This window comes from Eptatretus burgeri, chromosome 11 (assembly GCF_056783735.1).
Source record: "Eptatretus burgeri isolate ZD-2024b chromosome 11, Ebu_testis_v1, whole genome shotgun sequence".
In the NCBI taxonomy this organism is placed as follows: Eukaryota; Metazoa; Chordata; class Myxini; order Myxiniformes; family Myxinidae; genus Eptatretus; species Eptatretus burgeri.
The window spans coordinates 67,581,873-67,603,671 of NC_140971.1; the positions used below are offsets into that span (position 1 = coordinate 67,581,873).

Below are 21,799 nucleotides of genomic sequence, written 5' to 3' on the forward strand. Positions count from 1 at the left end.
GACAAATTTTAATGAGTCTAAATAAGATAGAAGTCTTCTTTCCTGATTGCTTGCAGTCCTGCCGTAACAGCTGAAGGGCTTACCAAAGGAAGAATATGAAGGTTCCATGAGGAGCCTGCAATGCCATCACCAGGATTTTTTGGAGGACAGCAAGGAGTCGCATCTGTTCTCACCAGCCGAGAAATCCAAGCTGGAGGAGAGATTTGAGGCTTCTCAAAGGCACATGGAGACGCTGCTTGCAGCTATCAAGGATGGTGGGTTAGCTTGATACAGGATGTGTCTCTGGTTTCATGTAAACCTCGGATATTGATTTTATGATTAGGATGTGCCATAACTTAAACATCTTGTACTCTTTGCTGCAGAAGAGGTGGGCGAGTCGACTTGTGGAGGCCTTATCACACGTTTACATAGCCTGAAATTGAACCTTGATGGGCTGGAAGAGCGTGTGCTACGACGGGCACGAACTCCATTGTCGCACAGCAATCCGAGTGCAGACAGTAAGCAGCGTCTTCAAGAACAAGAGGTACAGCTCGCTCCTTTAGTTTCATCATGTACAAATTAATTTTCATTTTATGGTTGGAAAATTGTGGGTGCAAGGTGGTGCTGACTGGGGGTGCAATCTTTCTTCATTTTGGACAGAAAACGAATGAGGAATTGTCAAACATGGCTGCACAATTAGAGGGAATGACAAAGGAGTACAAGGAAATGCTTACAAATGCTACCTCATTGCAAAGCCTTCCAGCGCTTCGCTCGGAGTACGACTCTTGCCATGAAAAACTTGTACGACTGGAATCCCTCTGCTCTGTCCTACTTAACAGGTGGATAAACCATCCCAATTAATATTCCAACTGCTAATAGGTCTTGAAGAGAGCCTTGCTTTTCTGAATGCCTTACTGTCCAAACAATGTTTATCCCAACAGGTTGCAGAAGGTGCATGTGGTGGTCGAAAGGGTGCAGGAAACAGAGAGTCTGGTCAAAGCCCTGGAATTACGTTTGTGCCAAGATGAGACCATCCCTGCAGACAATGCTGCCACCAAAAATTACAGGAGCCAATTGCAGGTATATCCTTTATTTAGGACATATAGAAGAAGAAAAAAAGACTTTATGGAGAAAACAAAGGGCGGAGGAGCTCCTTGTGAGCCAACGGTATCCATATCTAGTGCCCAACTGTGTCTGCGGACGACTTCCCACAGTTGGGTTACTTTTTTTTAGGAGGTTGGTGGCAGGATTTGCACTCCGGCCACCGTAAAACTCTTCACTCCACAAAACAGAAAAACGCAAAGAAAATCTGAAAACCCACATTGTGGGAGTACCTCCTGTGCAGCTGCCCGCCACAGAGCAGCTCACCGGATGACGGGATTGGGGCAAAGCCTTCGGGGCCCCCACTCTTTGATGATAGGAGGAAAACCGCGGAGTAACCTTTCCCGGGTCAGATTGCTGTCGTGTGTGTTGGGGTGGTGCTGAGGTGTCATCCAACAGACGGCGGTCTCCTTGGGTTAATCTGAGGTGGTCCCTTTGGTGGGTGCCTGGAATGTCCTATCCCTAAGAGAGGATGATCACCTGTCTCTGTTATCATCTGACCTCAAACTTTTCAATATCAGTATTACAGCACTCTCTGAGGTTTGGAGACCGGATTGCGGCGAGATCATGGCGGGTGATTACACCTACTATTGGTCTGGTCGCTCTGATGGTTACCATACCCAAGGAGTTGCTGTAGCTGTGTCCAATAAGCTGACTCCAATGATAATTGAGGTAACATCAGTCAACGAGCGTATTATGAGATGAAGGATTCGTCACTCCTTAGGTGTCTTTTCCCTCGTCTCTGTAGATGCTCCGACTGAGGCGAGTTGTCTCACCGTGAAGAACACATTCTATGCCACGCTCGAGGCTGTGGTTGATCAGTGCCCCATGTGAGATACTCTTGTAGTCGTGGGGGATTTCAATGCATCCAATGCAATTAATAGGGATGGTTATGACACATGTATTGATCCCCATGGGTCTGGAACTGTGAACCAGAATAGCACAAAGTTCCTTGACTTTGCAAGAAGTCATTGACTTTGGGTGGCTGGTTCATGGTTTTAGCACCCACAGGCTCATCGCTGGATTTGGTATTCCAACGCTGGTGGTGTGGCAAAGGAGATTGACGTTGATGGTCGCTGGAGGATGATCCAGAACTGCAGGGTCTACCGGAGTGCTCAATTCCTCAATACCGACCACAGGCTGTTGTGGCAACTCTGAAGTTGCAGCTTAAATCCTGGAGAATGATTCAATCCCAGCCTTGGCTGGATGTTGGCAAGCTCAAGGATGAGAGCATAGCTGAGGAGTTTGCGTACAGGTTGAGTGGAGATTTGGGGAGTCTCGGTGCTTTGGGCAATCCTGAAGAGCTGTGCAGTGCCTTCAAGACCACTATCCTTGATATTGCTGGTGGATTTCATGGAAATCACCATAGGGCGAGCAAGAATTTTGTCTCATAGGACATTCACACCTGTCAACTCTCACGTTTTTGCCGTGAGACTGAGGACTTTCTGTTTAAAGTCACGTTCTCACGTTCATGCGATAAATTCTCACACTTGTTTTTTCAATCTCTCGGCAATAAAAAATATTTCCAAAATTATTGCATTGGAACTGGCTTAACTGATGTTATGACCTTGAATACCGACTTAAATCCGATTGCTTCACGTAGTTCCGCATAACCTACATGAGAGATTGAGTATGATTGGTCAATTATCGATGACCATTCTGATCCAATGTAATGTCTTGTTACTGGGGCGTTCAATTTTTCGCGTGAAATCCCCACAAAATACTGGGAAATACTATCAATATGCTGAAATAATACATCTTTATTACAAGGATGATGAGTGTTCTAATTCCTGTATAGCAATTGATCTGTTGATGAAAATAAAATATATGTCTTCTTTGCTCATGTTGTTGGTTCATTTCTTTGAGTCCATATAGTGAAGGAAACAGTAACAACATGACATAAAAACTTATATTCTGACTGAAAAAAATCTGGATGAATTTGGCACTAGAATGCAGGAAATTGCATCGAAGACACACCAGAAAGAAAACATTTTCTGGGGGGGGGGGCATGCCCCCAGAGCCCCCAAGATTTTTAGGGCACTTCACGCCCTCAATTCCCGATCACTTCATGACCTCACTGGACACATTTTATATTCTCACGCTTTTTCATAATTTGGGGTTGACAGGTCTGGACACTGGATACCAATGACCAGAGCCTCAGGGCTGGGCTTAATGGCAGAACTGAACTGTTCTGGGCATTGACGTGTAAAACAGTGCGTGTGCTGACGGTGGACAAGGAGGCCTATGTGCAAGGAAATTGTGAAGAGGTGGAGCATCACCTGTGGTCAAGTGATTCTCGTCCTGCTTACAGGGGGATTCGCGCATTGTGTTCCTCCAAGCCCATCCCTCGGTGTACTGCAGTTAGAGCGGAAGGTGGTGGGCTCTTGACCGAAGTGAAGGCCCACTGGGCCAGTTTCAGTCGATGTACCAGGCTGATCCACCACCTGTTGAGTTGGATGTAAGGTGTTTTACTATCCCTATAGCTGACACTCCAATCAACTGTGATCCACATTCATTTGTGGAAACACAGGCTGGGGTGAACCTGCTGAAATTGGGTAAAGCTCATGGGATCTGTGGCATCTATGCGAAACTTCTCAAGGCTGGTGTAAATGCTGGACTCATGTCGTTGCATGCAGTTCTGTGCTCTGCCTGGAACACAGGCATCATTCCCACTGACTGGAAGAGTGGCCTTGTTGTCCCTCTCTGGAAAGGGAAGGGTGATCGCCAAGATTGCAACAACTACCGAAGGGTGACGTTGCTCTCAGTGCCGGGCAAGGTCTTTGCTCGGATAATTATTGATCGGGTTTGCCACCATTTGCTTGAGCACCAGCACCCACAGTAGATAGGCTTTACACCAAAGAGCTCAACAATTGACCTTATCCTTGCCCTTGCCCGAACGCAGACGAAGGTTTTGGCAGGGGCTACTTGCAGCCTCTGTTGATCTCTGCAAACCATTTGATGCAGTGAATTGGGATGCCCTCTGAAGGATTCTTGGTCTTCGTGGGGTGCCACCTAAACTGATCAATCTGATGTCTGAACTATACTCTGGTACTGAAAGTGCTGTGAGATGTGATGATACCATCTCTGACTTATTTCCAGTTGTAGCTGGAGTTTGTCAGGGGTGTGTACTGGCCCTCACACTTTTCCACGCTTGTATGGACTGAATTTTGGGATGATGTTGGCGAGATCAAGCCTGCGGTGCATCATTTGGGAATGTCAAGATCTCTGACCTTTATTTAGCAGATGATGCAGTCATCTTTGCGGAGACTGGTTATCCTTTTGGGGGCCCTCGAGGTGCTGAATGAGGAGTCGGAGCCACTGGGATTATGGGTTTCCTGTCTCAAAACTAAGATCCAGGCTTTCAATGACATCTTGGTTGCTGCTGTCTTATCTGTACCTATTTGTGTTGAGGATGTTGAAGTCACAGAGAGATTCACTTTCCTTGGCAGTGATATTCATGTCTCTGCTGGCTGTGATCCAGAGGTCAACAGATCTGGGTCAGGCCTGGGGAGACATGGATTCACTGGGTCATGGGGTGTGGCGCTGTCGATACCTGTTCAGGAGGACGAAAGTCTGAGTCTTCATTTCCTTGGTGCTTCCAGTCTAGCTCTGCGGATGTTAAACTTGGACTCTGACCAGGGAGCTGAGACGAAGACTTCATTCCTTTGGAACCAGGTGTCTGCGGAGAATCCTTGGCTATCGCTGGTTGGACTTTGTGTCCAACGAGCGGTTGCTGAGAGAGTCTCAAATGAGATTCATTACCTGCATAGTCCGTGAGCATCAGCTGCGACTGTATGGACATGTGGCTCGTTTTCCTGACGCTGATCCTGCTCACCAGATTCTCTCAGCGAGGGAGACTCGTGAGTGGAGGACACCAATGGGCCAACCACGTGTCTTGCGGTTGCAGCAGGTTGATTGGCATCTGAAGGAGATAGGGATTGGCCAGGCATCTGCCTGGGGGATGGTCAGACGGAAGACCCTGGAGTACCGGTGAAAAGTGGATACAGCGACGCACTGCTCCAGTGCATGCTCCCATACCTGACCTGACCTTTATATGTTTAATTTCATTTTTTTTCTCAAATTGATAATTTCATTTTTATTTTAAATTACATTCGTTGGCATCCATCGTTTTTAGTATTGATCAGCAGATCACTCACAGTCGAGAGTGATCACGAGCTGTGATATTGATCCACTTAATTTCTTCACCTCCTCCTTAATACATCCACTTCATCCTTTGAGATATCTTTAAGTCAATATCGTCAAAGTTGTTGCACGGGGATTGAATTAACACTGGACAACATCTTTGCATGACAGGAGTGGCGAGCTGAGGCTGATGAAAGTGCAGATGTGCTTCCTGCCCTGGTTGAGGCACTGAGCGAGGCACAGCATCTCGAGCAGAAAATGAAGGAGGAATATGGGGAACATGACCTGGATCTGGACAAACTCCGGGAGAAGTCGGAATATCTGCAGGAACGTTGGAGAAACATCCTTTCCAACATTGACTTCAGGTACCGAACAACCACCTAGTGACGTCCACATCATGGAAATGTCAGTCTTTATTGTGGTCTTAGAACATGTACTCATCTGAAGTTCTTTATTTAATACAGATATCTAAGTTTATGAAGACCACACTTTCGCCCTCCTTGAATCATTCCGCTGCTCAAAATAACACAACTTAGACCACATTGTGTTATAATAATTCGTGAAATTTTGACAACAAATAAGAGGATTAGTTATGTGACATTTGTTTTCAACAATGGGCGAATTGACATTACTCAATGTCTTGAAAGTAATGCCACAAGAATCAGTTTTTATCACTCTTTTACAGACACCCTCTGTTTACAACTCAACAGGCATATCACGGTGTCGCGCTTTTCAACCATGGAGATCTTGCTGTACCACACAGATACTTGACTTGTTTCCCCTCACTGAACTGACTACCATGTACTTGTGAATAATGTCATAGATTAACCAGAAGAATCGGAGAAAACCTTTTTGAAAAAGGTGAAACAAATGCCCTTTGTTTCTTTATCAACCCCACATGCCTGTTGGAGTAAAAGCAGGAATTGTACTCGTTATAACTCGTGTGTTTAAAAACGTTTTGAAGAATGTATTCTTTATGTCCTTGTGTTCTATTACATTGCACTATTATTACAAAGCTTGACATTCTCCACCCTCTGATGTTCATTATGCATGGTGAATGACAAAGTTATACCAGATGTGCATTTTTTTTTTACTCTGATGAAGAATTACTCTGAAGGCTTTCTGCTTTATAACCATAAATTCCCTCACAATCAACTCTGGATTGTTACAGGCTCAAAGAGCTGGAGCAGCTGAGCAATTTGTTGAAGTTGTACCGAGAAAACTCTGACGTGATAACCTCGTGGTTGGATGAAACCGTGAGGCTGCAGGAGGAGGCCCAGTCGATTAAGCTTGTGGACAAGCAGTCACTGGAGGCTCAGCTTGAGAAGCAGAAGGTGTGATTTTCATTAATCACCTTTTCCTTACCTTCTTACATATCGTGATGCCATCAATCACTCGAGCATTTTATTTCATTTTTTTTTCTCTCTGTTGCTGCAGAAGCTAGCAAAAGACATCGAGAAGAACCAGGTGAAGTTGAGTGAGTGCCAGAAGATCTCTGAGCAGTATTCTTCAGCTGCAAAGGTTTGGTGGAACCTAATTAGTCTCACTCTGAAGGGAATGCGAGACTGTTACAATGTGCGTGTGCGTGTGCGCGTGCGTGTGCGTGTGCTCATCTATATAATTTCGCTTTTAAAATGTTTTTCTCTGCAACTGCTTGGCCAATCGATGCAAAACTTTAAACATAGGAGGGACTCCCCATGGAGAACAATTTGTTGCTAACTCTGATGTTGCTAACTCTGATAGGTCACATGCTGTGGCAGCTGTATTGGATTAAAGGAAAAAAAATTGAACATCATTTTCTCTGAAATGGCTAAATGAAAAAAATGAAACTTGGCATGTCATCAACTGCCCCTGGGGTATGTCGGGTGATAATGATGACGTCATCAGTGAAGTGGTATTCTAGCCATTATTTGTTGAATTGAAATCCTTATCCAAAAAACTGAAACTTCATATATCTGTTCTATTACCTAATGTGAGTGAAGTTTTAAATTTATGACATCATAAGTCACATGGTATGGCAGCCATATTGGATTAAAAGAAAAAAAAATTGGACATCATTTTCTCTGAAACCGCTAAATTAAAAAAGTAGAAACTTGGCATATGTCATCAACAACTAATGGGGTATATCGGGTGATAACGAAGACGTCTTTGGTGAAGTCGTATTCCAGCCATAATTGGTTGAATTGGAATCTTTATCCGAAAAATCTGAAACTTCATATATCTGATCATTGACCCCCGATGTGAGTGAATAATTAAATTTATGATGTTCATTACCAATGCCAAGAAACTATGTAACACAATCGGGTGCATGGATCATCCGGGTATATGGGCCATAATAGCAGTAGGCCATACTATTAGCGTGTTCAGTTAACAATGGTGTTTTTGTTCAGAATAAATGCATGAAGCAAGACTGTGCTCTACGTGTGCTATTCTACTTTAGTTATTGTATTTAAGTTGTTAAATCAAACACATCTGCTTTTGACAAAGGACAAAGTAAATGAAGTGCCAACTATGTTATTGTCCACAGCTTTGTGGGGTTTTTTCAATCTGCTTCAAAAATCATTACTTTGCATTGAGATTAAGCTCACGTTGAATGAGTGCCAGAAGATTTCCGAACATTTGGATTAAGCCTTACCCACTCTTGATGAACTATTTGAATTAATTTTGTGGATTTTGTTTTCGAAAATGATAGTTCTTTTTTAACAGTGATGACTTTGAGTTTCACTTTGAATACACTTTAACTCTGTTTTTTTTCTTTTCAGGAGTACCAGCTTCAGATCATTACCTACAAAGCAATGGTGGACACGCACCAACGTTCGCCCATCAAACGTCGACGAATATTGTCGACCTCCGACTCACTAATGCAGGAGGTAAAAGTTAACAGTGTTGTGAAAAGTGAGGAAAAGGTAGGTGAACATTCCTTAAGCTTTGCTTGTAATTCAGCACATCGTGTTTAATTATGGTATGTGTGCGTGCGTTCGCAGTACATGTCACTAAGAACGCGATACACAGCGCTGGTAACTACAACAAGCCAATACATCAAGTTCATCAGCGAGGCTCTCAAACGACTGCAGGATGAGGAGGTAAGAGTTCACCTCTACCTGAATTTTGATGGGCCTGATGCACGGTGTGCAAATTCACCTGGTAATCACTGGCCTGATTTCAGGATCGTATTAACGACTGTGTTAAAAGTAACCTTGTGCAGTTCCTTTGCTGTGCTGTGACAATAATATGCAATTCCAGTGCTCGTTGAAAGATTGTGCTGTGGTATATTTGAGAGCTGCTATGTGTGTACTTGTGGCTGCTGTGTGGGAGAAAAAGGAACCCAACAGATCACTTTGGTCATGCTGATATGGCAACTGTGTCCTTTGTCATGATGTTAAAAAGGATTTAGGAGGAAAGACAATTTCCCAGAAATATCAAATCATGATCACTGTAGTAGGACAAGTTGAGGCTTGAGAACCAAGCAACCATTTTAAAGGAAACTAGCACATAACCACACACCCCTATAGTGACACAAACACATATATACACATGCACACATACAAACAATGGAGGGGGATACTTTCAGACCTGGTAGGTCTCTGTCCCCTCTCCTGGAACACACTCACTCATGGAGATCGCTGCCAACACTAGCAACTTCAATGCACACACGAAGGTGAATACTTTAAGACCTGGGAGGGGTCCGTTACACCTTCTGAAACCCGTATATGGAGAAAACCACCAATGACACACACACACACACACACACACACACACACACACACACACACACACACACACACACACACACACACACACACACACCTGTTACCAATTACATTTTTACTGTGAGTTGACTTGCACATGTAATTCTGACTACTCCTCAACCCCGTCCCCCACCGAAGGTCCTCCTCCCCCACCTCACTCCCCCCCCCCCCCACCATCAAAACAGTGGAATATTTAATGCTTTCTGCTCCCTTAGATTGCTATCAATGACTTCAGAGAAACCCATCACATTCACCTGTCCTACTCACAATTTTAAGAGAAAATAGTCAAAAATACTAGCAAAGACCTGCGTAACCTCTGCAGTGAAATCGTGCAGCTTGAGAGAATGCCACATTGTTATTTTTGGCGGTATATAAACAACAGCATGTTGCCTCGATTGCTGAGACTGATCATCACAAGACCCGTGATGCCTATCGGCTCAGAATCCTTTCAACTGTCACCTTGTTTGTTTTACACTAAACGGAAAACCTATAGGGAGGTCATGGCGATTGTGAATTTGACAACTTTCCTTCCTGGAAGTCCCTGTTGTGTAAGGACCTGAAAGTCCCTGTAGTGTCCATCTTGTTTACCCCACCCCATCCCTCACCCTGCCACAGATCTCATGTCTCTGCTCACCACTGTTTTGTCCTTCCCTCTCCTGCCCCTCTTGTCTCCTGCTCCCCTTGTACATTCTGCTTGTTTGCACTTATACGAGCCCCGACATTGCATACAAAAAGAAACAAACTTTGAAGATGCTTTGATAAAACAATCCTTTGTCTCTAAAAGATAAAAACAATATAGTAGAGTGTTTAACATGGAAGAAAAGACGTCCGAGATAATCGGATTCCATCCGAGTCAATTCTTTTTATTCAAACCATCACCGTCCGACCCACTCATCCTTCTGCTGGATCACCTGATATTGGAAATTCCCCGATCAACCAGAGCTCAAGCATATATACATATTATCAAATCAAAGGCAAAATGATACTGCTGCAGTGCTCCCACTCCTTGTGCATTAATCAAATGGAAGGTACAAACAAAACACACAATGTTGTAGAATAAGAGAATTTGACTGTCCATGTAAAAATACGTCACAGCAAAGAGAAATGGTCAACAAGTAAAATGTACTCTCATAAATATTGAGCTGGGAAGTGTACATGATGCCCAGAGCGAGTAGTATATGACGGTAAGGGTATTGTTGTAGTAGGTGTGAACCATTGGTCAGTGGGAGGGTCAGCTCTGGTGCTGCGTCAAGAAAAGCTGGTTTAGAACTATCTATGGAGACTTTATCACGACCACAATTAATATTGAGTATGAAGGTCTTCTCGGAGCATTGTAGAACTTTGTAAGGTCGGTAATATTCTTGCTGCAAGGGTTCCCGGCAGTGTTACGCTGTGCAAATACGTGGGTGCACGTAGAAAATTACTGGAGAATAAAAACCGGGCATGACAAAAGCGTACATGTCGGTGTCGCCTGAAGGCCCTACGTGGCCACACAAAGTTAGTTGCCAAAGTTTGTGGCGTCGGGCAAGGTGTCGGCGGACACTGAGAATAATTATTTTGGGAGATGAAGTGGTGCACCATACACTAGCTCTGCAATGGAGCATCCAAAGTCATCTTTTAGAGCAGCTCACGTACCACGCATGACCGTAGGTATGATGTCCATCCAGTGTGTGGAGTTGTCATGCGCTTTGAGGGAAGACATAAGTTGGCAGTTGAAACACTCACCATACCATTTGCTTCTGGATGGTAAGTGGCGGTTCACACAAGGTCAGTACCCAGGGTTGTCAGCCTGTGAAATAGAGCCAATTCAAACTGGCTACCATGATCCATAGGGATGGTTGATGGAAAAACAAAACGTGCGATCCAGTTGTGGACGAAGGCCCTGGCCTGGCGATGGTAGGTGCGGTGATGTCATCTATCGGTGTAGCCTCCGGCCAAGGGGTGAAGTGGTCAACATAAGTCAGTAAATAGCAGTGCATGTTTTAAGGTGGTAGTGGACCGACAAGATCCACATGGACCATGGTGAAACGCCTATCTGGTGTTGAAAAGCCACCAAGTGGTGCAACAGTATGACGTTGGATGTTGTAGCATTGACATTGAAGACTTTGCTTGGCCCAATGGTGCACATCGGCATTAATGTCTGGTCAGACGTAGCATGTGGTGATGAGTCACTGGGTTGCTCGAATACCTGGGTGCACGAGTGAGTGAAAAGTTTTGAAGATTGCACGATGGATGCTGCAGGGCCGAAAAGGGCATGACTGTCCCGTTGATGTATCACATATGAGGATAGTGTTTATCACTGGGAGTGGTACCTCGCAAAATGTGAGTGAACCGGCTACAGACTGTACACGGTTGAGCTTCATGTCCTCCCGTTGTGCTGTTGCAAGTGCATTAAAATTGACTTCCAGTGTGCTGGTAGAAGTCACCGCCAATAGTTCAATGCATGTCAGAGCGTCGGTTGCTGAATTCATGATTCCTTTGATGTGCCGGATGTCGGTGGTGAATTGAGATATAAGTGAGTTGGTGAAGTGTGCGAGGAGTGAGAGTCCAAATGGGTGCAGAGAACGAAAATTAAAAGTTTGTCGCCGGTCAGGACAGAGAATTGTCTGGCCTCTAAAAAGTGGTGGAAGTGATTGGTGGTCAGATATACAATGAGTAATTCCCGATCGAAGGTGCTGTACTCACGCTCTGTTGGTTTCAGCGTTTTAGCGAAGTAGGCCAGTGGACCCCAGTCACCATCGACGAACTGGTGAAGGGCCGCACCCACCATGACTTCAGACACGTCTACCATCAGACAAGTTGGCACCTCTAGCTTTGGATGAATTGAGAGTGAGGCCTTGGTCTGACAAGGATTTGATGGTTTGGAAGGCTGACAAGCTTGGCTCCACCCATTGAAACACTTCAGGGTGCTTACCAGTTGCAAGTGGTTTGTTCAGTGGCTGCAGTATTGTGGCTGTGTTTGGAATATATTGATGGTAAAAGTTGATGAGGCCCAAAAACTCTCGCAGTTTGCATTGAGATGAACGTAACAGGAAATCCCAAATAATTTGCATCTTCTCCTCGAGCGGATGGATGCCTGAGTGGTTAACACAGTGGCCAAGGAAATTCAACTCTGGAATGCCAAATATGCACTTTGTGGGATTGATGACAATGCCGACGTCCTGCAAACAGGTGAAGAGGAGACGTCGGTGTTCCTGATATTCTTCTGCGGTTGTGCTGGCAATTAGAATATAATCTGTACACATGTAGCAGAAGTGTAATCCCTGGAGCAATTGATCGATAAAACGTTGAAAGGTTCGTGCGGCATTGCGTTGGCCGAACGGCATCCGGAGGATTTAAAACGGACCGAAGGCGTGGTGACTGCTGTTTTCGGGAAGTCATCTGGATCCACAGAAATCTGTTTGTATGCATGATTGAGGTCAACCTTGGAGAAGATTGTGGTGCCATGGAGTGTAGCGGTAAAATCGTGAATGTGTGGAATGGTGAAATGGTCTGGAGCAGTGGTGTTGTTTAAGGATCGGTAATCCCCACAAGGATGCCAATCCCCAATTGTCTTTTTGGGTACCATGTGTAGCAGTGAAGCCCAACTGCTCAACGATATTCTGATGATTGCACATTGTAACATACAGTCAAACTCCTGGTGGGTGATACATAATTTATTGGGTGCTAGTTGGCGAGCACACGTGAAAACAGGGGATCCCGTAGTCTCAATGTGATGCGTGATCTGATGTTTGAAGGACTGGACTGTTGCTTATGGGTGCATTATGGACAGGAAATCATAAAGTACTTTCTCAAATGTGCACAACTGGTGTTGCACAGCATTTATCTCCAGGACAAGCTTCGTAAGGTCCACCATTTCAGATTGTAGCTGTGTGATGTGCTGTGGTTGAAGTGTCACATTAGCCATGGTGGGTGTAACAGTGTCAATGACATGATCAGCTAGATCAGCAGCGGCAGTTGGTGTCAGCTCTGCATTAACTGCAAGTATCATGTGGATGTGTGCTGCTAAACATTGCAAGAACAACTCATGAAAGAACGACTGGTCAAAAGTGGTATGGCAGTCACCGAGAAGCTGCTGTAGATGATTCCTCAGCTGTAAGAAGTTGTTTAAGGTGGCAGTGCTCAAAAGGGGTCGTGCGCTTTATGAGTACAGTGCTCAAAATTGTATACGGGGTGTTTGTTGGAGGTTTATTAAAATACATCTCACCTCCGTCGCATACTCTGGTGACAAAGAACCAATGATGTATTTGAATCGCATCAACTCAGTGGTAATGTTCCAGCTGTCAAATTGGGTTTTGACTTGTAAACCACAGCTGCGGGTCATTAGGCCAAAATGGCAACAGCTTTATCGAAACCGCTGCCACAGATGAGGCTGGTTGAGCATCTGGGAAGAGCATGACTAATTGGTTTGTTCCTGGTGACGATGCATGCTTGTACCCTCTTGTCCATCCATTTGGATCATGTCTGGGTCACCAACTTAGCATGGAAGAAAAGGCGTCCAAGACATTCAGAATACGAATCGATTCTCTTTTTTCAACCGCACCTGTCGAACCTACTCGACCTTCATCTGGGAAAACCCTGTACCAGAAATCCTTGATCAACCAGAGCTCAAGCATGTTTACATATTAAAAAATCAAAGGCAAAATGATGCTGCTACAATTGCTCTGAAAAGTTTTGAAGTGGAAAAAATGTTTTAATTCCCACTAATGAAAAGGATCACTTCAGACCGAATGCTTCTTCGCCCCAGATTGTAACACGGGATCTCATGGAACCTCTTTTACCTTAATTATACATTTTCTCACACTATGAAGTGTGAAAATGATGCTTTAGACTCGGCTGAGAGGATGAGGGGGAGAGAGGGGTGTTATTATCCTGACTATTATTATTGTTGATATTATTAACATTACTTTTATTTTGTACTAACGATATTATTATTATTATGCTCTTATCGTCATTGCCGATGTACCATTTATCACAGACAAAAAATGTCCTCCGAAGATGAAATGCTTGATGACTGCTTCTTCATGTGATATAAGGACGGTGGCTTGTTAGTAATATTGTCATGCCATTACCATTATTGTTATTGTTGTTAATTTTGTTATTGGAAGCAACCTTGGAAAAACGCCACAATAACGTAAAACGACGCTGAAGATGGCGTTATTACCCTGCACACGCAAAGCGAAAAGTGGGGTTAAGCAATTAGTTCATGTCAGTAGGGTGAATATACTGGTTCTGGCTCACTTTTCCCCATGTAATTGAATGGGGGATTTTCAGCGATTCATATTTTTTTCCCCGAAAAAGAAACCCCCTTTTTATCCCAAGGTATATTTATTTGTCTCCCCTTTTAACCTAGGGGCACTCTTTTCAAATAACCAATGCAATAGATAAAGATTTGTTCAAGTAGTAAAGTAGTAATGTGATTTGTTCAAGGTGATTCCAAAGAAATATCTGAAACATGTAAGCCGAGGGGCACTCTTTTTCAAATAACCAATGCATATTGTTTAGCTCACTCATTGAACCTATAATTATTTGTTCATTCTCAAATTCCTTCAATAGTTTAATTTGTCTTTCCACAATAATCCTCATCTAAAATATTTAAAAATAAAACATTTGAATCTTTATATTTTTAAGATACCCCTTTTGTGCCATTACGAAATGATAAACTTCTCTTAATTCTCTTGTTTGACCACCTCCTGAGCCACATATCATTTTGAGATTATAGTAAATTGTTTTTCCATTGTTCAATTGATAACCATCAAAGTTTTCAGTCCATTCAAGGATATTAATTTTTTTTCTTTACATCCTCCAACTTACTAGTGTTTAAATTGATTCGCTTGTTTGTTTTATTTACCTTCGTTTTAGTTATTTTTTCAATAAGACTTATTTGATCATTTTCACATTCATTATGTTTTCCATTTATATACGAAGACTGAGATTTTCTCCACTCTTTAGTTTGATTAATACTTGGTTTGACCATTTATATATTGTGAAAAAATGCGGCGGTAGCCCTCAAAACCCTAACCCATCTTCCCATCGTTAAAACACAATCTATTCTATACACTCTATCATACAATATCCATATGGAACACAATCTATTCCATTAGCTAAAATAAATCTCTTCATCAAAGGCTCCTAATGCCTTTTTATTTACTTCTTCACTATATATCGAATGTTCATAACTTCTTAATTGTATTCATTTTCCTATATTCTTCTTTCTTATTCATCAAACAATTATAATAATTTCTAAAAGTTATTGATTTCTTTATTACATATTTCTTTATTCCTTTTAACCTCTTATTAATCTGATCACCATACTTATAAGCATATGCCTTTGCTCTCAATCCAATAAACTCACTCATTACTTTTCCACCCAACTCATCCTTAAACTTACCAATAACCTTTTCATTCTTTTTTGAAAATAACTCGCTCTTCTTACTAAAATTACTTTTATCATATACTCCAATATTTTTCTTCATATCTTTATAAACATCATCAGTTTTTATATCTAGAATAAAACTATCAGTGTCCATATACAACAATGAAACATTTTCACCATACTCTTTCTTTAAGCCATTATACAAATAATCATACATCAATATCTTTGATAAATCAAGAACTGCTGTTCCAATATAAATTGGTTTATCCATTACAATACTTTCCTTTTCCATATGAATAGCAGAAAAGTTCTCTGAAAAAACCTCTTCTCTCTTAAAACTTGGTTTATTTATCAATATAGAAGCTTCTTTCCAAGATGTTGCAAATATAATGTTTTGCCTGTTTCTAACATTCTCCATTGTCTTTCCAAAGACAGCATTATTCATTAATTTATAGAATTCCCCTTCAAATTTTACTTTTGTATTTGTTCTCATATCTGTATTGAATTTAATTTCCTTTTTCATCTAAGGACTTTGTTTAAATTTTAAAACTCTATGAATTTTAGCTTCTCTCAATCCTTCTCTCAAAAACTGTTTCAAGCTTCTCTGATGCAAAACATATCCCTCTTTATCAGAGAATGTTGTTAATAACTTTTCTGTTGATTTGCCTTTAATATTAAAACTTTTATGATAATCACTTAACCATTCTTTCTTTGGAGTTTCTTTCTCACATGCAAAAGGAAGGTATTTATGCTTATTATGAAGATCACTCAAGTACCTCAAATCAACTTCAAAATAATAACCTTCTTCTTCCTCATTCAATTCCTCTTGAGAAGAAATAACAATATTCATTAAAGCCTTTTCATAATCCTTTTCTTCCACCCACTCTAATTTACCATAAGGCAGATATTGAGACATTGCCCATCCATACAAATTATTAGCATCAAAATACATCAAATAATTACTATCTTTTTCACTATCATAATTTGGAAGATATTTATTATTTGCTTTCGCATATCTTTTTGAACATACTTGTGATATTCCACCTCTCTTGGACTTCTCAATCATCAAAAGCATATCAACATCACTGATTAAATCTATATCTTGTTTTGTCATTTTCAACATTGCACTCCAAGCTAAACCAGAAACTGTGAAATAGTGGGCAGGATCTAATCCATAATTTTTTATTATGACAGAGTGATCTAAAAGCTTCAAACACATCAGCTAACAATAAAACATCTGTTTTTAGATTCAAATCATGATATTCTCCAAGGTTCTTTTTCTTAAATATTTTCCAAATTTCTTGTGCATGTTTATATTCCTTATCACTTATCTCTTCTTCATAAAGGTTATTATAGAAACTTTCTTTTGAAGGAAGTTGTGTTTCTTTAAATCTCATAAATGAATCCAAATAATCATAAGGATAAATTCCCTTGCTTGTAAGAATTTTCTCTTTACTTTGAATTTCATTTGTTGTTTGAATTTCCTCTCGAGTTAGAATTCCCTCTTTAATCAGAATTTCATCATTTAATCAGAATTTCCTCTTTAGTTAGAATTTCATTCATTGTTTGAATTTTCTTTATAATTAGAATTTCATCTTCAGTTAGAATTTCTTCATTAATTTCCTCATTAATTGGAATTTCCTCTTTACTTTGAATTCTCTCTTTAATCTGAATTTCCTCTTGAGTTAGAATTTCCTCTTTTGGAAAGAATGAATTAAGATTTGGAAAAGACCCCGTGGAGCTTAGATTTGATGCTAGGTAGGCTAGTGGTGTTCCCATAAACTTGTAAGAATCTAGAAACCTAATACGAGTTAAAGGTTTTGTGAATATCGTTTTTGTAAATGAAATATACTGTTGCGAATTCGCGCCCGCCGGCGTGCGGACGGCCACGTCACTCGAATCACGACCGCGTCGCCCACCGGACGGATAATTCTGTCGTGACCCTCTCGCAACAACGCCAGGAGCTAGTGACGGGTGGGGGGTTAACCCCACCACGACTGTGCCAATCGGCCACTCGCGTAGGATAGGGTTGTTCGCCAAACTCGACCTACCTAAGTCCCCATGCAGATGGTAAACCGGGCGCTCGTACGTCTCCGCAGGTCGACTCCGGACATGAACCGCTTAAGTGGTCCGTTCCGTGCTACAGTTATAATCGAGCCGTGTTATCATCGGCCTCGACGGTTCCGAATAATTACCGGGCATATTAAGCCCACTACGAACCATTTACGTGAAGCAGGATGGAGGGTCAATAAAGAAAAGACGAAGGGAAACGGGAAAACAATTCACACAAAGCACATTTATTTCCCGGTACACGGAAAGCACACATATACAGCCAAACAGTCAAAATGCACATATAGCAACCAAAACAAAAGCAACAACGACGCAGAGTTACTACCGACTACGCGCACACACGACAACACTTATACAGTTCTACTTTACAGACGGCGCCAACACACATTTACTCAAAAGCAAAGGAAAGAAGCCCCACCCTCATAGACAAGGGGGCAGATAGGCCTGTAGGCCAATTGTGCGCGTGACCTGGAGGAGCGGCCAGGTCCGGGAGACCGGGGGGAGGGGTCCTACCCGCCTCCTCGTGCCGCGTTGGCGGGCGAGCCGCAGATGTGGCCGTGTGGCTGTGCCCCGACTCCATGCTCCTTGGCGGGTTTCATTGGCACGACGTTTGGAGTGGGGTGGGAATGGGGCCCCCTTTTTGCACTATCTCAGCGCGGGGGAAAGGGGAATTGCTGATGCCCTGGGGGAGGGAGATGGCTGGCTGGCTTGGGTCCCGTGACGAGCGATCCCACACCGCGACCTCGTCGCCGACCGCCGTCCTTCTCGCCTCGGACCCGAGCTCCTTTGCCTCTTCCCACAACTCTTCTCAGCCGATTCCAGAACCCAACTCGATGACACTGTGATGACTTCACCACCCGACTCGACTGACTTCATTCACCTTGCGCTCGCCTTCTTATAGGCTGGCAGGAGCAGCTAATATGCAAATATCCGGATCAGGATGACCTCGGGGGCGTAGCCACGCTCGCCCATTGGTCAGAGGAAAGGGGGTGTGAATCTCCCCTGATCCTAGAATTTGCATATATCGATTTCACACAGACGCGCCTGGAGGCAGGGCCAAGCCGCCCCGCGCTTGCTAATTGGAGGGAGGGGAAGTGGGCGTGTAGCGTTCTTGATCCAAATTCTCCCTCGGAAAGGCCGCTATTTGCGCTCGCGGCTCGGTGCGTTCGGCACCAATCGCCGAACGGGCCCGAGACAGCCCGACGCTCAGTCTTCACAGGTGGTGCGGGAATGGCTGTAGAAGGAGAGAGGCGAAGGTGGTGGGGGGTTTTCGGTGATGGTTGATGGTTATGGTGCCATTGGGAATGGCGGTGATGCGATGTTTGCGGGATTGAGTTGTGAAGGTAAAGGTCGTAGCTGTTGGCATTGTTGTTGTCTGAGGGTTGGAGCGTAGTTGTAGTTGGTGACGATGGCTGGCGTGGTGGTTAAGGTGGTTGTTGTGTGATGGCGGTTGAGACGTGGTTGGTTTAAAATAAAGATAGAACAGAAAAACGGCTATCTCAAAGCGTCGCAGCCCGGATGAATCACATAAATTCCCTCTATACAACGGGTTTGGGGCTAACTACACATGTACTTGGAGATATCTCATCTCCGGGCCCTGAATGGTGGTTTGCGAATTTCCACAGCCGTAACAATACTTTTGGCTTGTGTTTGTTATAGCAGAAATATTCCCTGGTGTTTTTGAACGTTCATTTATAAATAGATGTGTATCATAGTTGGCGCTGTTGTGAAGAAAGACTGGAATAAAAGAAGGAAATTTATAATTAAGATTACAACAGGAATGAGCGGGACCTCTATATTTACCAGTAAGATGACAATGATCCCTAATTTTAGGCTCCTCAATTTCCTCCTCACAAATATGACAGATATTGTTCTTTCTAGATTCTAATTTTTCTTCTTCGGTTAATTTCATCGGTTAATTTGTTTCTTTCATTAATTTAGTTAGTTTTATACAATCCTTTTCTAATCGTTTTACAAACTCTTGTGAAGTTTTTCCACTATAATGTTCAAGTTTATGATACTTTTCTCCAACAGATGATTTGATATAATAACAGAAACCACAAGGAATATGTTTTTGATATTGATTTGTATATGATTCTTTTGGATCAGGAGAAGCAGTATTTATCTATTTTAGGATACATTCAAATTCAGCGTATATCACAAATGGGTGCATGATAGATTTATTATAATCTTCAAAAGAAATCTTTTCACCAGGTTTTTTTTTCACCAGCTGATTTATGATTACTACAATATTTTGAATGTTGTTCTCATCGTTCTTTTATATGAAATGAATTAAGACATCACTTACAAGGATATATTTTGTTTGCTGTTCTGAATACCTGAGAAGAGATTAATCTTGATAAATTATTGATGTATGTATAATGTGAATTCTTTCAAACACTAAAATATAAAAGATCAATGTGTGTTTCTTCATTTTTATAGTTGTTTGAAATTTTTAATATTTGAACTTTGTTTGTATCCGTTAATCCATATACATTAATACAAAGATTATTCTTTTTCTGAAATTTAGGAATATCTGTTAGTGGCATGGGGAATTTAAAATCTTTAATGTCCAAGGTATTCTCATATTTCATATATTGTTTTACTCTTTCTGAATTACATTTTGGTGGATGTAAGTGAGTAAGAACAGACCAGAGAAAACATTTATTATCATTGTTCTTAATATTAACAACTGCCTTCTTTAGTTTTATTTCTTTTGGTAATTCAATATAAGAAGAAGCTTTAAGAGGGTTTGATATTAGAATGTGTATATCTAAAAAGATGATTTTTTAAAATATTAAATCCACTTCCTACCACTGTATTATCAACATCCTCCTCTTGTCTTGATAGTTCTTCATAAACCCCACTATTCAAAAAATCTTGAAATGATGTTCTAAAATGAAGATCTGTTCTCATATGAGGAGTTTGTTCTTCATCTTGTCTTTTCATATTCATTTCACTCCCATATAAAACTTTAAAGTTTTCATTTCTTTTAATGTCTTTTTAATCACTTTTTCAACATCAGGTTTCACTATTTCAAAAGATTCAGCTATTGATGATGGACAGGATTCTCCAAATTGAAAAATCCTTGTTTTTATATGCCCTTTAAATGCCCCATCAGTGTTTTCAATATAATAGTCTCCCTTTACTTTAAACTTATTTTTCTTGTGTTTTTGTGATTGAAGGTGATTCTTATAACTACTCTTCAAAACATCCTTTGAGCAGATATCACAATGTTTTCTTTCAAACTCAAGAGGAGATATTTGATGAAATAGATTAAATGTGTTTGTTGGTTCGAAGGTGTTTTTTATAATATTTATATTCGTGATTACAAACATCGCAGTACATTGTATTCACCATATTTATATAATAAACCTTTGCTTAAACTAAAATTTTCTTGATGAAAATTTCGTTTAATATATAGGTGAATCTATGCTTAAAACCGTTTTACCCTCCAACTTTTTCACTTAATAAATACAATGTTTCAAGACACAAAAGACAAGTTTCAAGCAATCTCTTCATTTGTTAAAGATACTGAGAAATATGTCAAGGATGTAAAATTGAACAAAGATAAATATAACAACTATTGGATAAAAACAATTATGGTGGATAAGATGAGTTCTTCAATTTCCTTCAGTGGAAGGGCTTTTAGTATACCTGGAAGAACATCAATGAAAGTATCTCTAACAAAAGTTTCGCCTCTCCTTCTGGTAATATATTCAAAACTAGAAAAAGCAATGAAACAAGAAAAAGTATCAAAAAATAAAAACCTTATGGATGAAGCTTTAGAAAGAAAAGATAAGACTATCTGTAATATGCAATGAGAAATTTGTATTTTTTTCAACAACCCGAAAGATGTAAATCCTGATGAAATAAAGGATGTTAATATATCAGGTGAAATGACATTTCGTTCAATTGTCGTTCAGGATCATTTAAATATTTCTTTAATATAAAAAATGTTGTAGTTGAATCTGGTAATGAAAAAAGTATATAGATATCAATGGTGATGTTGTTTCGAATAATTAAATGAGTCAATATTCAACTGAAGAGTTTGAAGATTATGAAAGTGATTATGATAGTTTTATAGATGATTCTGAAGATGAACTTTAGTTTAAGTAAAGTTTTACTTTATAAATATGCGAGACTTCCCTGATTCTCCATATGAAAAATTTGAGAATTGTCCTGCGTGTGATGGAGCAGGATTAAACACAGTCAAAAGCCTATAAACAATGTATATTCTGTAATTATCATCTAATTAATGATAATAAAAAATATAAAAAGGAAAATAATTCTTTTAGATTTACACCAAAAATGAATTACTTCACAAGATTGATTCGAGAAATGAATGTAAAGTATGAGGGTGATAACACACCTTTCCTGA

The 21,799-nt window shown here is 41.2% G+C and overlaps 1 protein-coding gene across 1 annotated transcript in view; it reads left to right on the forward strand.

Moving 5' to 3' along the window:
- Window positions 1–21,799, forward strand: part of LOC147017282 (uncharacterized) — a 350,244-nt gene that overhangs the window by 146,094 nt on the left and 182,351 nt on the right. Inside the window, exons 26-34 of the mRNA XM_085847971.1 lie at window positions 71–254; window positions 363–523; window positions 640–818; window positions 921–1,059; window positions 5,395–5,588; window positions 6,395–6,557; window positions 6,661–6,744; window positions 7,986–8,093; window positions 8,208–8,306. Of these exons, the coding sequence (XP_085704097.1) occupies window positions 71–254; window positions 363–523; window positions 640–818; window positions 921–1,059; window positions 5,395–5,588; window positions 6,395–6,557; window positions 6,661–6,744; window positions 7,986–8,093; window positions 8,208–8,306 (1,311 nt within the window). The remainder of the gene's footprint in view (window positions 1–70; window positions 255–362; window positions 524–639; window positions 819–920; window positions 1,060–5,394; window positions 5,589–6,394; window positions 6,558–6,660; window positions 6,745–7,985; window positions 8,094–8,207; window positions 8,307–21,799) is intronic.